This window comes from Antechinus flavipes, chromosome 5 (genome assembly GCF_016432865.1).
Source record: "Antechinus flavipes isolate AdamAnt ecotype Samford, QLD, Australia chromosome 5, AdamAnt_v2, whole genome shotgun sequence".
NCBI lineage: Eukaryota > Metazoa > Chordata > Mammalia > Dasyuromorphia > Dasyuridae > Antechinus > Antechinus flavipes.
Window position 1 is genome coordinate 109,597,005 of NC_067402.1, and position 20,354 is coordinate 109,617,358.

The 20,354-nt window shown below is 36.8% G+C and overlaps 1 protein-coding gene across 3 annotated transcripts in view; it reads right to left on the reverse strand.

The window, feature by feature from the left end:
- Positions 1-20,354, reverse strand: part of EXOC4 (exocyst complex component 4) — a 931,688-nt gene that overhangs the window by 127,776 nt on the left and 783,558 nt on the right. For all 3 annotated transcript variants that reach the window (XM_052001552.1, XM_052001551.1, XM_052001550.1), the window contains one exon: positions 17,849-18,027. In XM_052001552.1, coding sequence (XP_051857512.1) covers positions 17,849-18,027 — 179 coding nt within the window. The remainder of the gene's footprint in view (positions 1-17,848; positions 18,028-20,354) is intronic.

Consider the following 20,354-nt stretch of genomic DNA (forward strand, 5'->3'; position numbering starts at 1 on the left):
TTTATTTTCCAAAGGCAAGGCAAGGGAAGTGACTTATCCAAGATCACAGAGAGCTAACAAACGGAGTAGAGATTCAAAGCCATCACAGAGAGCTAACAAACGGAGTAGAGATTCAAAGCCAAGTCCTCTGCCTTCAAACAAATCGTTCTTCCCACTTTCTGTAGGCCTTATGGCCTCCCTCCACCTTCCCTACCCCTCCATGAACATTTTCTGTTGCTGTTCTCCTATCTTATCACCTTATCCCTTATCACCTAAATCTGCTCTACTCTCCATCACTTGGTTCAAAGTTATCTGACTTCTAAAAGAAAAAGCAGACTCTAAGTCAGCCCTGAAAATCCTCTTTTAAGAGTTTTAGCCCCAAGCAATGGTTTATGTGCTCACGAGGATAATGCTGCCCCCTGTGGTCTCTTAACCTGACCATCTGGAGGCAGCATTGTCTAGTAAATGCAGCCTTGAAACAGGAGTCCCAGAAAAAAACTAGGTGACTTCATCACTGACACAATTCAGACATTTAGCTTCCTTCTGAAATGAAGATAATTCATTTCTTTCCTCCTTTCTGGCCCAGAATGTTCATGTAATAAGGATTACTGACATATCTGCAATGGTTCCTGAGTTTCTCATAGATACCTTCTATACAATCAGGAATGGGAACAGGTGGTAGCATAGGAGTAATGGACAGAAAAAATGTGTTTAAGTTCTGGGTCTTTGAGTAGCAGACATAACAATTTTTTTTTGTCTTATATGGTTGAATCCTGCCTTAGGAATGATAGCATTCAAAATATTATGCTGTATTTAACACAATAATTCTTTTATAGTATCAAGGAAGCCAGAACTTTCTGGAGAAAAGCAGGCCACACGATACCTCTAGATTACTGCTTCTACAGCCTTGAGACAACTGGATCCTTACAGACCAACTTGCCTATTTGCTTGTCTTCTGAGTTGGGGCCAGCTCAGGCCTTGATTAGGGCTAATTTTCTCTCATGTTCTTTTGAGTTCTGTAGTTTGTCTGACTTCTGACATCATTCAATTGAAACTAACTTTTCCAAAGTCACTATCAAAAAGTTGCCTTTCTTAAAGTATTTTGAAATTTTTTTCCCTTTCATTATTGTAGTCTTCTTTTAATTCCAAGAATGTAAAACCTGTCATTGGCCAAGAGAGAATGAATACCATTATTTGTATGCAAGCTTTACAAATCATGAGAGAAGATATTAGAATATATAGGAGTAGTTTTGTAATTAATAAATTGTGACCATGCAGAGAACAACTCTATCTTGGAGGTTTCTGCAAAGGATTCACTGGGTTTTGTCAGTGTGGGAATAATTGATATACTGCTAAAAGTGATGCTTTCCTTTTAGTATGCTTTGAGGGCCTATTTGAAAGGGTCTTTGTGCTTAACCCCATGATATAAAATGAATTGAAAATTTTCACTGAAATCATCTTTTCCTAAAGTCAAGGCTGTTTTTTTCTTCATGGGAGGAGGTGGTACTTAGGGGGTTGATTTGTAATATATCTTGTTGAATTGATTGCTCATGGTGTTTTTTTCAAAACCTTAAGGGAAATTTTTGCCTTTCTTTATATCCCCAGCAATTATAACAGTGCAGGCACATAGGAGATGATTAATAAATGTTTGCTGTCTTGACTTGGCTAGTTTCATAAGTCCACCTTAGTTTGGACCTACTTTCCTGATGATTAACAGATCCAGAGACCAGAACTACACTGGGCTTCAGGTATAAATAACTGGCTATATCAAATATTATCAGTAACTTAAATCCCATTTCTTTCTAGAATGCAATGCAGCAAGCAGTTTAATTTTTTGTGCCTCCTGACACATTTTAGTGTATATAGTGTATGTAGCAAGAAGAGGATTTCTAAGATACAAGAACTTTAAACTTTAAATTTCTCCTACCATGAGTCTCAGAAAATGTTCCATCTTAGTCTCTATCTACATTCAGAGGTAACCACTGACATTAGATGGATATCAAAAACATGGACTTTCTAGTTTCAAATAAAATACATAGAATGAATGACTTCTGTCACAGAATGGCCTCACCATCTTGAATCAGTAGAGTTCAAGGAAAAAACCAATTAGAGACAGATATGGGCATTATTAGTTGAATATCTCTGGAATAAAGCAGTGGTTGCTCAAGTGAACAAGTCAAAAGGAAAATATATTCAAGGGAGAATGAGTAAGATAATGATGCTAGGAAGCAGAAAAAAGTAGAGGAATACAACAATTTCTACCTCAAGATGAAAGGAAAGCTGATCTTGGCAGGGTGTTGATGAGCTCAACCTCTCCCTCCTTGTCTCTAAGGGCTAAGATGTGGTGAGAGAAACTCTGTGTTGCTGTTGGAAACCATCTGTCTGACAGTGAACTGTGCTCTTCTTCCTGGAATGAGGCAGTTCTTGTAGTGTATGCAAAGCCCCTTTGTTAGGGTGTCTCCATGATATATCGCCTCACTTCCCATTAAAATCACATGTGCTGTTGGCTTGAGTGAATGCGTTAATTAGGGCTGTGGTAACTCTAATACAAATAAGAGGGTAGCTCAAAGACAATCTTTCCTTCAGAGATCACACTGGACTCTAGAGAGTTGGGCAATTTAAGATTGGGGGAAATCGCTTTTCTCTAGAATGGGGATTGGTTAGTTTCTGCTATCATCAAAAGAGAAATTACGACCAAACGCCCTCCTCCAAAAGATGAGAACCAAGAAAAAAAATATATTTGTCTTTTTTGAACCTCTCAACCACAAAGGATATATACGTGCAGGTACACATATATGTATGTGTGAATTAAATTAATACTGATGATAATAACTAATATTTATTAAGCACTTCAAAGGCCTGCAAGTTTCTTTAATTCATAATCTGGGCATTGTGCCTCTCCCTTATACCACATATCCAAGACCTTCACAACCACTCTCTTTACACAGTGAGAGAAGAGAAATATTCCATGAGTAGGGCAGCTAGATGGTACATTGACTAGAGCACCAGTACTGGGGTTGAGAGGAACTTGGTTCAAGCCCAGTCTCAAGACTCTTAACATTTTCTAGTTGTGACCCTGGCCAAGACACTTAACACCAATTTCCTTGCCCCGCCCCCCCCCCCCCCCCCCCAAAAAAAAAAAAAAGTAATGTTCAATGAGGTTGGAAAGAGGTAAGGCTGGGTTGTGCTGAATTTAAAGGCTAAACAAAGGAATTTCTGCTTTATTCTAGTCATGGGAAGTCAGTAGAGTTGGTTGAGTAGGGTAGTCACATAGATCTGCATTTAAGGAAAATTCCTTTTGGCAGTAGTGTATGGAATGGACTGGAGGGAAGAGAGAATTTAGGTAAAGAGACCAAATAGGAGGCTGCTGCAGTAATTTAGGAGTCTGAACTAAGGGAAGTTAGCTGGGTGAATAAAGAGATTTGACGATTAAGAGATCATTCCTTACTTTGGAGAAAACAGTTGTGATTGAGTGATGGCTTCAGGAGCCACAGAAGCAATCAGTTGAGGACTTGGTGGTGAGTAGAGCAGTGAGGGCAGACATTTTTTTGAGGATTTTAGCTGAGAAAGGGAGATGAGATAGATACACAGGAGAGAGATAGTTCAAATGCTTATGGAGATATTAGGATTTAGCGAAGGTTTTTTTTTGTTTTGTTTTGGGTTTTTTTTAAGGATGGGGGAGATATGGCATGTTAGAAGACAGAAGGGAAGAAACCAATTGGTAATAAGAAATCAGAGAATCCAGACTGAGGGAATTAGGAGAGGATTTTGGATGTCAACTGTTGGGGAAGAGGAAGAAGGTGGAATCAAGTATATATGAAGAGAAGTTGGACGTGGCAAGCAGGACCCCCTCTATGTCAGAGGTAAAGGAAGAGAGAGCAATATGTGAAGCCAAAGAATTTTCTAATAAACAGAATTGGAGAAAATGGAAGCAGAATGGTATTAACATTTTCTTTCAAGTCAAGTAAGAAATAAAATCCTTAGCTGAGGGGATTGAGCATGGAGAGGAGCTTTAAGAGAAAAGGGAAGGTTGGGAATAAGTTTTGTGAGGAGTGAGACAGAAAACAATTATGGAGGAATAGAACGAATGGCTAGAGGGTGGCAGAGCTAAGTTAAAGTTGGATAACATGAATTCAGGCAGTTGGGGGACTTTTTTTGACTTGGCTCAGCCCCTTGTAAATAGAAATAGAGAAAAATGGATGGTAGGAGTAAAATAAAGTTTGGCAAGAGAATAAACCTCAGTTTCCTCATCTAAGGTCTCTTTTAGCCAGCTCTACATCTATATTATAGTCAATTAGGAGTTAGAAGGCAATTGTAAAAAGTTAAAATACAACTAATTAATCAATATAATTTCCCTATTCTTTTCATTTTCCCAACTAAGTGACCTGGATGAAAGATTGAGTTTAATGTTGTTTCTGTTGCAATGCTTACAATGGGATATCCTGAAATTTTTATTTCTGTTTTAAAAAACTCTAAAAGATCTTTCAAACATTTCCTCAGGACTACAATATTTCTCTACTTTATAAGTCATGTCTTGAAAATTGTCAATATTGACATTATATACTTTTCCACCTAATTATAACTAACAGATACCATGCTATGATCTTTTTTTTAAGTCATCTGAAAGACTCAATTTAGATATTATATTGAATGAGGAAATGTGGGGGGTTTTGTTATTAAGTCAGAAAACTCTTGGCCTCTCTTTGAGACCAAATCCAATTTTAATAAGCCTTGATTAAAAATAATCTCATAGATTTATAGAATTTTAGAATTGGAAAATGTCTAGTAAGTCATTTAGTACAACTCAGGAAACTGAGGCCTACAAAGTTAACTGTCCCAAGTCCTAGAAAGAGACACAATTCTCTTCTGGTTCTTTCTATTCCTATCTATATGACTACTCCTTCTCAATTGCCTTTATTGGAACTTCCTACCCATATTGCCCTCTAAGTGTAGGTGTCCATCTGGATTCTGTCCTAGGCCCTCTTCTATTTGCCCTCCGCGCTATTTCACTGATTATTTAATCAGTTTCCATGAATTTAATCACCAATTCCCTGCCAATGATTGTTAAATCTACCTATCCTGTTCCAATTTTCTGCTGATATCCAATCTCATATCTGCCTTTCAGGTATCTTGAACTGGATGCCCGGTAGACAATTTAAATTCAACACATCCCAAACAGAACTTATTTATCTTTCTTCCTAAACTCCAACTCTTTGGCAACACCATTCTCCTAGTCTTTTGGGCTCACAACCTTCTTACCATCTTTCAACTTCCCTAACCAATCTGTTGCTAAGGCACTTTATATTTTGCCTTTGTGAAATCTCTGAGATATGCCCTCTTCTTTTCTCTGATACCACCACCACCCTGGGGCAGGCCCTCATCATCCTACACCTGGACCATTATAATAAATAGCCCACTGGTGAGTCAGCTTGCTTCAATTCTCTCCCCATTCTAATCTCTCCTCCATTCTGCCACTGAAGTGATTTTCCTAAAGCCCAGGTCCATGTCTCCCCCCAACACCAACCCCCCATTCAATACACTCCAGTGGCTCCCCCTTGTCTCTAGAATCAAATACAAAATTCTCTGTTTGGCACTCAAAGCCCTTCACAACTAGCCCTCCCCTACCTTTTTAGTCTCCTTAATTACTCCTCACAAGTATTCTTCAATGGGTGACACTAGCCTCCTTGTTATTCCATGACAAGATAGCCTCTTTCAGTTCCAGGCATTCTCTCTGGCTGTCTCCCTTAGATGAAACACTCTCCCTCTTCTGTTCTGAACATTGACCTCCCTTGTTTCCTTTAAGTTCTATCTAAAATCCCATCTTCTATAGGAAGCCTTTCCCAATCCCTCTTTGTTTCAATGCCTTTCCTTTGGTAACCATTGCCTTCTATCCTGTACATAGCTTGCTTTTACATATATTTGCAAAATAGATCCTTTATTAGATTGTAAGCTTTGTGAGGACTCTTTTGCCTCTTTTTGTGGGTTTGGCACATATCAGGCAAGGTAGGAATTGTAAATCAGGTCTCCAGTCTTCCAATCAATCCAATGACCTTTCAATGTTCCATTTTCCCTATTATCATTTCGATAAACTTTCAAAACTCCAATCAAGACCAAAAACTATATGTGAAGAAGAAACTGGCCAAAATTTGTTTATTTCTTAAAGTAGATATGTGGTGAAAATGTTTTCATATTCATCTTTTTAAGAAATGACAATATTTACGTCAGTAATAATATCAACAGCAATAATGGCTCTTTTGCAAATCTAATTACACAGCTATTTCCAGCCTTCATTCATAACAATTCTGTTACATGGCTATTATTATCATGCCCATTTTATAGATGAGAAGTCACATCACTAACCTAGGAGCACAAATTAGAGAGTACCTGAGGGAACATTTGAATTTAGGTCCAATACTCTACTACCTTACAAGAGTTTTATCTCATCAATCCTCAGGCCTTTTAAAATTTCCCAGGTAGTTAAAATTGTTAATAACAAACTAAAAGTTACTAAATTCTGAAGGGAAAAGGTGTTTGAACTGGCATCCATCTCCCAAGTGTCAGGCTACCTTCTTATCTTATCTTCTTTTACTTTCCATAAGTTTTTCCTATAAATAGTCTCTATTTGTGGACAGATTCACTTACACAGCTTATCACATCCTTGATTGAGGTTCTATAATATAATCATTCTGATAATGCCTTGCCTTGTCTTCTAGCTACATCATGCTACATTATACCTTATTCTGGCACCCTCCCTGTGTTTTAGGAGGGGTTTCTAAAGATGTAGACTTATACACATATTACAAAAGAAAGGAATAAAAAAGGAGAGGGAAAACTCCAATTCCATTTAAAACATAATCCTCCCTCCCCATTTTGTAGTCTGACTCTGGTTAATGTGGATATTTCCAATAACTTTAATCCTTAAGTGATGATTGTTTAAAAAGGGGCAGGGGTAGGAAGAAAGGAAGGTTAAAAAAAAAAAAAGTTTGCGTTCCCATAAAAGACAAGAGGGAAGAAAATGACTTGTCATATCTGACTGGTTCGGAAATATAAAATCCAATTCTGAAGAAGTAGAGATAAGGGAACCACTATGGAAGTGCCATCAGCTTAGCAAACACTAAATAATGAACAATGCAGAGACTGTCCAGCATGATAAAACACTCTATTAGAGAAACTGTTTTTAAATGAGTGATAATTGTGGCACATCCACACTGAAAGGTTATTGAATTTTTATCTGCAGCAAAGAGCCTTTGACAGGCTCACCAAAAAGTCACCTCCATATTGTACCTCCTTCAGATGAAATTGACCAGAGGGGTTTTCCACATTCTAGCATGTAACAGATTTGTGACATTCACAGTATTTTCTACTTCTTCCAAGAAGCCAGGCAGATATTCTTTGTTTCCACAAAGGTATTTAATTTTTCATCAGGCTTGTCTTTTTTTCCTTCCTCTCCCCCACCTCCAGTTATTCTTCTTTTAATAAAAACTGGATTAAGCTGCTAGTTAAGAACTCCAGTTCAAATCCACCAAGGTTTCACTGACTACTAGAGAGTCAAGATGCTAGTTCACAGTATTAGCTGTTATTAATAAGCAACACTGTGCCTGGGAGCCCTGGACCTAATATAAGCTAAGACCTGCACCTTATTCACAGATACTTCCTTTTCATTTTAATTGTGTGAATTGCTATAGAGAAGGATATAAAAACAAAAAAGACTTTTTTCCCCTTAAAGTATGAGTCCTGAATTTTTGTCCCCAAACAGATCCCTTTGGGGACATGATATTTAAGATTTTGCTTCTGATAGTGAGTGAAATAATATTCAAATTAGGCAAGCCAAGCCAAATAGCACAGTGGAAAGGGCCCTAGACTGAGAATTAAGACCTACCGGACCCATGTTCTAAGCCCAGGCTCTACTCACCGCTCCATAGCTAAAGACAAGCGCCCCACCCCCCCCCTTTTTTTTTCCTTTGGATTTTAGAGTCCTAATATGCTAAATAAAGTGAGATAGACTTAAGGGACCTTTCATCTCCCCTCTTCTATGACTCCAACAGCTCTTGTCTTGCTATGGTCTCGAGGCATTTCATCTATCTCATTGCTCTGCTTTGGAGAGGAACAACTATTAGTTCAGTGTTACATGCGGGGAAACCGGGGCACACCAGTGAATATAAAATCAAAGAGCACCAATATGATGGATTGTTTCCTCTTCTGTCTTTTCCTCTCCAACTGCTCAGAGGCCTCAGATCTCAGAGGAAGTCAGGTAGAAGCCTGACTCTGCCATTAACTCATTTTGGGTCCTTGAGAAAATCCCCGAAGCTCTGTTTTAAACAATCAATTCTTAATTGTACAATGGAGAGGATAAGATAACCAGTTTCTCAGAGTTAGAGGGGAGTGGAGAGATTAAGAATTAATGATTGTAAAGCTGCTTGTTAGTAGAAAGCTCTCCGTAAATGTTAAGAATTATTATCATCTTCATAATTCCCTGTGGGGACAATATGTGCACATACCCTCTGGGTGAACCTTTTCATTCATTACTGGCAGAATGGTTGGACACAATTTTTATTCACTGATAATTAGTTAAGCTACCCAACAAGTGCATTCAGAACAATTTTCTAGTTCCATGCTGTAACAACCAACTTCAAACTATAAACAAAAAATCCTACCATGATAATTTCCTAAAGTGAAGGTGAGATTATTAGGAAAATGGTGCATAATAAAAAGATGGCATTGATTCTGAAGAGCAAAGGCAGCAATGATCACAGCACTCTCTTCTATTGAAACCAGAGGTGTAAGAGTCATGTATTTTTGCCAAGAGTAATATGAACAGTAATGATGATAATGATAGATTATACTGATAGGAACCTTAACAACAGTCCTGCGTTTGTTATGCCGCAGTTCTCTTTAACTGTCCTGACTCAGTTTCCTTGTACAAGTTTCCCTTATCTCAGTCTCCCTAATTACTCCCCTAAGCTGTAAATCTCCCTCTGGCCCATTAAGGCTGAGGACCAATTACTCTAAGGTTATAAATTGTTAGCTCAAGCAAGATAAACAAGAGAGTAGACCTCCTGATTCTTTTCTGTCCTCAAAAATTTACTATATCCCTCTAAAATATTCCAAGGTATTTCACTGACATCTTTATCTCTGTGTATTCAGACATCCTGTCTCTGGGTTTTTTTTTTTTTTTTTTTTTTTTTTGGTTTATGGCCTTTTCTAGCTTGACAGGGGCTTTCCCGCCCTTTCCCTCTTCTTTGTCTCCAAAAGGTACATAAAGGTTAGAGATTCTCCCATTCAGCACTGGATAATTTGAGACGAGAGTTCTGTCTAGTCAGTCTTACTCTCCCATTAATAAAATATTAAAAACTCTCTAATCTCTCTCCTATCTCAGTTTCTCCGGCATTACACATTAAGTAAGTAAAAAACAAAACTCAGTAACCACTATTAAGCAGCTACTAGGTACCAAGTATACTATTAGGCCCTAGAGAAGCCAAAAACAAAGTGGTCTTTGTCCTCAAGAAACTTACATTCTTTGGGGGATGAAGAAGGGAAAAACATCTAAATTTTAGAAAAATATAAAATAGGTATAAAGTAATACCCAGGGGTAAGAAGGAGAAAAGGAAGGATAAGGCTAAGCTTTCTGAGTGAGATATTAAAGAAACTGAGACCCATGAGGCTAAGGAGCAGGGAGTACCTTTGGAAACAAAGGTAATCACTTACAGGGAATAGCTGGTTGGAAAGTGGAGCATATGAAGAAAATCATATGCAATAATCCCATAAAGGCAAGCTGGAGCCAGATTACAAAGGACTTTGAAAACCAAAGGGAGAAGTTGGTATCTTAGAGAAGAGGAAGATGCTGGAGATTCCTGAAGGGCATGATAGGCATCCTGAGGCAGGGAAGGACTTCATCCCCTCTCAGTAGCCCTAGCACCAACATGGTGCCAGGCACATATTGGGCACTTAATAAAGTTTGTCAAACGTGCCGTAGGAATATCGATTTGATAGCTATAAGAAGAATGGTTTGGGAGCTGTTTCCCTGGTCCATGTAAGAAGTGATGAGGGTTCCACCTCATGTGGCAGCCACGCTGAGTGGAGAAGGGTGAAAGTGAGAGAAATGATTAGATGTCCAATCAACAAGAATTAGCAACTGTGGAAGGTAGAAGGGAAGAGCAAAAGGGAAAGGTGGAAGATGAGTATGAGGCTAGATGATTAGAAGCATGGTGGGGCAAGAACACAAATAAAGGAGGTTACGAAGAGGGAAGGGTTTGGGGCAAAAGATACTGAACTCTCAAGTTGGAGCCAAAAGGAGTCAAAATGCTAGCTCTAATTCTCCCATTTTGTGAGCTTGGGAAAATCTATTCTCTCTCAGTCTTGGTATTATTTCCAAGTATAGATGAAGAAATTGAGGCTTGGATGAAGTTGTTTTCCTAACCTCATAGAGCTGGTAAATGGCAGAGTTGGGATTTAGAGCTGGATTTTTGGACTCAGAAGACCAGTACTATTTCTGTATTAGGATTCTGACTCATGGATTTAAGAGGCACTGGAGGTAAAGATTTCTCTAGCTGCAGCTGGAGTGACGACTTCCTCAATATTCTAAACATGTCACTTACATTTATTGTTTTTAATTCTTCTACACATAGACATTTTATTTGCATCCATATCATTTTCCCAGCATGTAGAAAACAGGGGGACCATATCTAATACAAAGTTTCTTAAACTGCAGTTTTTGACCCTAAATGGAATCATATAACTGAATGTATGGGTAGCAAAACTATGATTTATTAAATAAATGTTTGATTTCTAGATCTATTTTATATACCTATATAACTGAGTTTGTATAATAATTTCTTGGGCAAAAAGAGGTAGTGAGTGGAAAAATTTAAAAAGCCCAGATTTAACAAACCCCTTTAGTTTTTGTGGCAAAACATGGCAAAGGCACATCCTTGGGGGTGCTTTGACTTATCAACTGCTGGATGATCTTGAGTTCTAGCTTTGTTGCTGATCATGTAGATGCAAAGAGTGAAAATTAGGAAAATTTTTCCTATGAAAAGTCATGTTTCCTTTTCTAATCACTCTGCTTTACCTTCACCTTTGGCCCATATCCTTTATAGCTTCTCTAGCTCTAGACCTTTGCCATATCTTATCCACACAACCTACATATATGGTTAGGGATACAACTACATGTTACTACACTAGAAGGAAAATCTTAAGACATAAGTTCTATTAAATATGATAATTATTATACAAGTCACTCTTTCACATCTTTTAATTAGCTAAGCTGAGTTTGCAAAGTACATGCGGAATTTCTTTAAGTGATGGCTCAAATTTAATTATACTAATAGTCCTTTCTTAGCACCACTTACCATTATTACTAGCTAGTCCTTACAGTTTTGCTTATTTTGGTGCAGTTGTCCCCTTTTCCATCCTTCTCCCCTTTATCCAATTTTGTGTTCAAATTCAAGTCATCATCATGAGGATGTTATTCATTAGCTTTATAAATATTCCTGGCACCTGTGGTTAGAATCTATATCATTTATACAATGGAAATAACACCAAGACTGCAAGAGAATAGGTGATTTATGCATCTTTTTACTCATCTATTTTTTTGTAAAAAAAAAATATATATATATATATATATATCTTTTTCACAATTATAATCAGCTGCACTTTAAGAAAGTCTTCTTTATATTTTAAAAATCCTAAGGATTGGGGCAGCTACATGATGCAGTGGATAGACCATCAGCCCTGAAGTCAGGAGGACCTGAGTTCAAATATGGGCTCAGACACTTAATACTTCCTAGCTGTGTGACCCTGGGTAAATCACTTAATCCCAATTGCCTCAGCAAAAAAAACTAAAAAAAAAAATCCTAAAGACCTTGAATTAATATAGAGACAATCTTAGTTTGGGATATTTCTCTAAAGTTCAAAACCATCTTTTTTGGGGAAATTAGTGAGATATTCTTTTAGGATGTTAGAGGCTTGCACAGTATTGCAGAAGTGCAGAATGATGATGATGTTGAAGGACTTGTGTTTGGCCATTTTGGATGTGGCAGCTAAACAGATTCTGGCAATAAGTGGAAGCTGAGACCTCGTTCTATTATGAAGACCTCTAGTTCAAATCCAGCCCCAGACACTCACTAGCAGTTATGATCCTGACAAGTCACTCCACTGTTTAATCTCCTGAAGAAGAAATCATACCACTCCAGTATCTTTGCCAATAAAACCCTATAGGAGGCCACGAAAAGTTGGACACAACTGAAGGACTAAACAAAAACAACAAGAATATCTTGAAGAGGGAAGAAAAAAACAAAAGCATGGGGGAAAAAAGCAACTTTAAACCTATTTTTAGGCAGCTAAGTGGTGCAGTGGATAGAATGCTGGGCCTAGAATCAGGAAGACCTGAGTTCAAATTTTGCCTCAGAAATACCATAGCCATGTGAAAGTGGGCAAATCATTTAATTTTTATTTGCCTATGGTAAAACCCCATTGACAGTAGAGTCCATAGGGCCAGAAAGTAAATGAGTGAACAACAACAAAGTGTTGAAAGTGGCTGAAGAAGAACCAGATAACTTCTCTCATCCAGATAAAAGAAAAAAGTGACTATGAAAAGAGCAAGAAGTAGAGAAGACAGGAGTTCAATAAGACTGGGGGGTTCCTTTAGGAGGAATGAGTTGGCACAAGATATGCAAGCCAGGGCATTTGTGTACAAGAGACAGAACACTTCTCTATGGCAAAAAAAATCCAACCCAGACATTTAAGACTCAAAGCTAGAAAAATCCATTTACGTCCCAGTTGAGGCTTAGCTGATAATCAGTAATAATGTCAGCCATGGAGAAGGAAATAGAGGACCCCGGATGTTGCCACTCAGAAACTAACAAGAGAATAACTATTATTCCTGTTGTCAGTGGCAACATTTTTATAAGAGTCTTCACAATGGTCAGGACACTGAATACAGGGACTCCATACATTTATTTTTCCTAAATATACATTTCATTGAAATTTTATATATGAACAAACTTCAATTAAGTCTGAAGAATAATAAGGATGAATCTTCCTAAAATTACCACTCAGTGATTTTTTCTCCCACAAAATAATACGATTAACTCTGAAAAGAAAGACACATAGATATATATTTGGACTTTAGAAAAGCATTTGATAAAGACTCATAAAAATTTACAAGTAAAATTGGTTCCAATTAGTTTGAATGAGGACAATGTCATTCAGCTTGACAATGGACTGAAAACTCATAAACAAAAGCATAATGCTAAATGGTGATTTTCTCAACAAGCAGAAAGATAATGGAATTAACAGATGACACTGAATTAAAAGGTATGGCCAACAGCGGTAAGAATGGAGAAATAATAAAAACAGACCTGAAGAGGTTAGGTATAAGAAGAGGAAATTGCTAAATGAATCAGCTTGAGAAAATGAACAAGAATAGAATAGAAAAAGATTAAAGGCACACAGAAAGCCTAGCTTAGGAAAGAAGATTACAGAAACTAAATATGTACAGCTAGGCTGAGCAATGACTAAAGAGTATCTGATAACAGTCTACAAATATTTAAAACTTGTAAATACCTGAGCAGGAAAGGAATTACCATACAAGGGACTTTAATTAGCAATAATCAAATGGAATTAGGAGAAGGAAAATTTTGTCTAATGGTTTAGGAAAAACAAAACTAAAACTGGGTGATACCTCAGGGGATCTTGGCTAGTCAAATTATTACTGTCAATTGTGTAGCTAGGTAGAAACACATCAGTGGGTTTGTATTTTAGAATTCATTAATCACTAAAGTACAACAAAAGCCCTGACCCTGAATTCTAAGGTGGAGCTCATACTTAAGTCTTTTGGGAAATCTTAGGTCAGACAAAATAGGAAGTCATACAGTCTTGATCAGGAGTAACTATAGATCATTTGGGTCTTTTCTCTCTCTAATTTCTAGGGTGACTTTTTGTAAAAAGTTTCACTTTCATCTAACTGGTTTGGCATTCTCAGTCCTTGATATCAAGAGAGACTTTATGCCTAACTAATAACAGGTTGAGGAAGGATAAGAAGTCATTTTACTTTTAATCAGCACCAAGGCAAGGTAGGTTATGGTTTATGTGTACACACACACACACACACACACACACACACACACACATGTAAAATAATGCAGAAGAACGAGAAAAGAAAGGGAAGAAGGACCACTGAACATTTATTTAGGTATAAGGTAGGAAAGATTAAATATCAAAACAGGATATCAAAGAAGTTTACAGGATCTCTACTCATGATGAGCTTTAAATAAATTATCTAAAACAGATGGTTAATAAAGTATGATCTTGCCTGAAGAAGAAAGGAGGATTAGCTGAGTTCAAGATTGCTTTCAGCAATATGTTTCTATGAATACTATCTTTTAAGCAAATGAAAGTCTTTAAACAAAATTATAGCATAAAATATAAAATTTAAAAATGTGACAACATTTTACTGGAAGGTGATTTCCCAACTAGTTTCTTTGGAGGTCACATATATGTTCTTGAAAAATTTCCTAATGAAAAACATTTAAGTTCAGTATATTTTCCAGACATTCTTAAAGAACATACAGAATTATACCTGACAAACTTTATCTACATCCAAAAGAAAGAAATGCATAAATCTGGTTTTTTTTTACTTCACCACCTTAAATAATAATAAATAGCATGACTTTTGAGCACTTTTCTGATTATCAAGTCCCCAGAATTTTTCACATTTTTAGTGTACAGACATACATACACATGAATACACAGAATTGCATACATACAAAAATATTAATAGAGGAAACCAAGGTAAGAATTCACTCTATGAAATAATATGACTATGAAATAATAAGAGTGATGCTACAAAATATGAACTAGGAACTGGTGGAGTTTTGGCATGGCTCATATAGTAATGATCAACTCAAGAAGGAACCATTAAGGGCAGTCAGAATGAAGGAAATAGAGTATAATTATGGATCACTGATAAGGACAAAAAGTTATAAAGGTGATTTGGATCTGGACAGATTGGAACTGAAATAAGCATGCAGGAAAGATAAACAAAATAAAAAGAGCAGATAATATCTAAGAAAAGGTCCCTTGCTCAAGGCATGTCCATGTTTTATAAAGTCTGTGCTTGGTTCAGGATTATATAAATGATTTCAGGTGAGAAAGAATCCTTCTTTTAGTCCTAAAGGAAGGTTTGACTACCCAAAATGATTTCTTGCAAATGTCAATTTGTATCTCATGACAGATGCCCTGGGAAGGCAAATTTTCCTTACTGTAGGATGAAAGTTTGGTCATAATGTGGCATAATATGGGACCCACTCAGAATCATCATAGTATCATAGATTTCATGCTGGAGGAACCAGAGTAGTTATCAAAGTCCTATCTTCTCTGAGGCTCAGGGAAACTAAAGCCATTTACTCAAAATTACAGAAGAAGTAGAAAAGACTGGCTTCAAAGCCAGGTCCTTGGGAGGGGAGGGGGTCTACATCCATTGCTCTTTTCGGCCTATAAACTACTAGGATGCCAAAGGACATAGAAGAGAGCATGGACTGGACCTGTAAGCATGATGAACCAGAGCACCTGAAGCTTTGGTTCACCAAAGACAATAAAAGAAGTGATTACAATTCACTTGGGGTATTCCACAGTGAATATCAGAATGATGACAGTTACTTAAATCACTCACTGGGTGGAATAATTACCTTGAAATGAACAACTGAGAACATACTACTTATGTTATGAGATAGAATTGAGCACATCAGAAATGTTAACAGGTTTGGTAGAATAGGTCTTTGTCAGAATCACGCAGGTGATTAAAGGCATGAATTGGCCGTCTACTGCACTAGGGTACTCTTAGTGACATGAACACAACAGGCAAAATTGTGCAATTACAAAGTTGAGCATTAGCTCAGAAAGCATCTCTTGCCATTTGAAAATAGTTGATTCTAGGATAGCATGTGTGAATCACTTGGCAGTTAGCTACAGAGGTTATCTACTATATTGCTTTGTGGAGGAGTTCTAGTCCAGATCATATCAAATTTGGAATGTTGCATTATTGGAAACACTAGGTAATTGTCTCCTGGGGCAGAAGGTCTACAGATGAGATGAGCTCTTACAATTACTGATGTTAAAACATCCAAGTAGCCTTTGCATTGAAGCAGGAAAGATGATAGGGAGGTTGACATTAAGTGTTTATTTCACAATTAACAAAGGGCCATAAAGCCTTTTCTGAAATTTTATACTTGGGTGCTCAGATTTAACTCTTGCCTATATTGCAATATAGTTTCCAACATTATAGAATCATAAAGCAATCCTTGAGAAGTTCACCTAGCAAACATCTAACTTTCAAGCAGTACTTGCGGACAGCCTGAAATAGATATGTCTTCTCTTCTTAAGGGTCATGGAGGGAAGATTATATGATTTCTTTCAGAAGCTGTTTTTAGAATCTCATAACCTTGGAAATCACATCTCTCATATACCTTTTTTCTACTGAAATTTAAATCATTTTCTTTGGTCTGTCTGGCATTCCCCACTGAAGAAGTGGAGAACTGCAGGCCCAAAGGCTACATATAACTAGCTTGCAGAAAGTAATCCCATTTTGAGAAATTTCTCTATCTATAGCTACTGCAGCCCAGGGAATTATTTTCCCCTGCTCAGCTTCTATGACTACCTCATTGAAAGGAGGAACATCTCTTGAACTGTGGATAATCAGCTGACCATAATTTCAAAGGAAAGTTTAAATGACCAGGCAATGTGGGGTAGTAAAAGACTGTTGTCTTTCGAGTCAGAAGTCCAGTGCTTGACTCCTAATTCTATCAATTTACTGGCTATGACAATGATACTTCTATTTACCTTACAGAGCTATTATGGAATTTGAAAGATATGATATATACAAAGTACTTTGTGAATAAAGTCTATAAAATGTCAGCTCTTATTATCATATTACTAGTATGATCATTTATTATGAAACCTACAATCTAAGGAAATAGCAAGTTATAACCAAAACACTTTATTTCTAACACTCTTTTAACAATTTATCCTAACATTCACCTCAGAATCAATTTTTTCCTCTGTCTCTTTTTGCTCTTTCTCTTCTCTTTCCCTTTAAGGAATCACCTTATAGTAATCTTCTTTGATTACTCCCTCATTTCTTGTCCAAAAGAATTACCTCATTTCCAACTATTTCTCTTTTTTTCTAGATTTCCTACCCCCATTTTTCCAACGAATTACTTTCTATTAAATACCTACTACAATGTATTGTATCAAATAGTTAAACATAGCACTTTTGCTCAAGCTTCTTTTTAAGTCACTGTGGCAAGATGTGGCAAGGATGAAGAACATAGCTTTCTACTTACTCCTTAACAAGAACTTATTTCTGTGAGATGCCGAAGTTTGGCCTGTTTCAGGACATATTTCTGAGGTTTAGTATAAAAGATGCATTAAAACATGTTTCCTTGGAATGTTACGTGAGAAAATAGGGATTTGAATTATTTTAGTTAAGATCAGAAAAAGATCTGAGAACAAAAACACAATTGCACTTCAATTCAATCTTTATAAAGTGACTAACGGGCAAAGTATTATTTCTGTGTACATAAAAATAGAGAAATAGGTAACTAGATAATCATAGTGATATATATAGAGAGAGATAAGAGTGATTCAAAGTAATTTCAAGAGTCCTAATACCTTGGAAGGAATCAGGAAAGACTTCATGCCTTTCTCACAGTTTGAAAAAAGCTGAGAATTCTATGAAGTGGAGTTGTTTCTAACAAACAGAGCAGACCACTGGCCAGGGCAATGTTACCTGCAATCAGCACATCTAAGTAAAATTACCCCATTTGGCCTTTTAGTCATCCTCTACATAAAACAATCTATATTAGGCACTTACTTTGAGATGCTGAAAGATTAGAAAAAGCTGACTTTGTTCGTCCTGCCAACCACTCCAAGCTTTCATGCATATTGGCCAAAGCTTTCAGGTCACTGACATCACGTAGGATCTCTTGTTGCGGGATTAATTTATCACCCAGGTTCCCAATTAGAACTTCAGATTCTTTGCCAAAGGCTGCCCTGCAACACAAATTGAAAACATACATCACAAAATAGTATGAGAATTTTAGAAATGGGAAAATACTGTGTAGTTCAAATCTAACATGTTGGTCTTACATCAGGAGTTGCTATCATTCTCCTACCATGCATCATTACTGTCTTCAATTTTCCTTGTAAGAATACCATTAATATTTCTGTTTAAAAGCTTTTGTTTTGGGTTCAAATACTTTTAAGTGCATGGTTGCCAATAAGAAAATATCTATTTGTGCCAAAAGTCTGAAATAGAGATAGATATTCAAAAATGGATTCAATTGAGATTGAGAATTGATCAATTGATAAGGTAAGTTAATAAAGTTTGCTTTCCTAATTGGAAAAAGATAGTTTTGAGAGATTTATAATACTGTATATGTATATATGTATGTATATATGCTGTATTGTATGTGTACACTTGCATATGTAAATGTGTGTGTGCCTAAACACAAACACACATATAAAATATAGAAGATTTCTCCCCCCACTTTGGCTACCATTTTAGTCTGGAAAACAAAATCATGAAGAAATGAGTCATTTCCTTCTCATAAATGGGACAGAAATGGACTATAATGGCAGAACAGTGCACCCAGAATTCAGTAAGAGTAGTAAGACAAATTTGTGTGTGGATTTTTGATGGCATATAATCTTACCCAACTGCCCTCCTTTAGGACCTCTCAATTATGCACAGGAATTCTTTATCTTGCAAAGTTAACTCTGGAATTCATACTTTCCCCCTCTAAACTGTGGTTAGGACTCTTGACAGGTTTTGCTAGGTGATATTTTTAAGTATCAGGCTCACTCATCAATTACATTCACAAGCATTTATTAAGTACTTACTGCTGGGGTTACAAAGACAAAACTAGAAATAGTCCCTACTCAAAGGTAACTATATTCTTTCTACAAGGCATGAAGAGATGGAGGAGACAATCTGTACACATGGAAGTACATACATAGTAATTTGAAGAAGAGAACATTAACAGCTTCCTAAGGACATTAGGAAAGGCTTCCCATGAGAAGATCTGTATGGATTGAGCTTTGAAGAAAGAGGGCAATTCTAACAGGTAAAAATCAAAAGGAAAATGAGATGGCACGATAGGTTTAGACTTTGGAAAAGTACAGAAGTAGATAAAAAATTGAGTTTGAAGAATAGTGCTTCAGATAGTTTGGTTGGAATTGGGGTGTGTGAAGAATATGAATGTGAAATAAAGCTTAAAAATTATGAACCTTGGCAGGTCATGGTTTATCCCAAAAGCAAGAGAGAACCACCAAAGATTCTCCAACAAAAAGAGTGACAAGATCAAACTAGAGTCTTAAGAATTTTGTCACTTGTGTGGAAAGATTGAAGGAAAGAGAGATTGGAATCAGGGAGTCCATTTAGAAGACTGTTTGTTTCAGTAGTCCAAGCAAGAGATGCTTAAAGACCTGAACTAGGGTGGCTGCCACGCGAATGACAAGGGGATGGATGTGGGTTATGTAGTAGAGACAGAATCAATAACACTCAGCAACTGACTAATAATGAGGAGAAGTGACAGGGAAGGGGTTGATTTTGATTCAGAGGCTACAAAGCTGAGGAAGTGTAGAGAAAACAGAAAAAGAGAAAGAAAAGTGAAACAGGATTAGGATTCATGAAGGAAAATGACGGCAATAACGACATCTGTCTGGACATGGTAAATTTGAGATTTCCAAGGGAATTATCCTGACTTTACAATAAAGAAAATGAGAATTAGAAAGATTAAATGATATCTTATAAAGCATAAGTAATACATGGCTGAATAATGACTCAAAAGTCATCTTCTGATCCTATATCCAATGCTCTTTCAATTATACCATACCATTGATCTTCAATCATCAAAGCAAAAGAAAAGAAGTGCTCTCCTTAAAGCAGAATAAGGAAATGTGAGGTTATGTTAGGCAGTAGTAAATAATAAATGCTTTTAGAAAAGTAGCAAGTTGACAGAGTAGATAGCATATTAGACTTGGAGGTGGAAAGACCTGAATTCAAATCCTGACTCAGGATCTGTATTACTACAAGCAAATCACTTACCCTCTCTGTGCCTAATTTTTCTCATTTGAAAAATGAGAGAGTTGAATTCAATAGCCTTTAGAGTCTCTTCCAGATCTATATCTACAATCCAATAATTCCTACGTAGGGATTTTGTCTTTAAATTTTACATGCTACAATTCTTTATTAGAAGCAGCAAGGTATAGTGAATAGTCAGCTTTAAAAGTCAGAAAGATTCCAGTCCTGCTGCTGACACAAACTTTCTGTGAGATTCTGAGTTAGTCATTAACCTCTTAGTGGCCACACAAGTGCA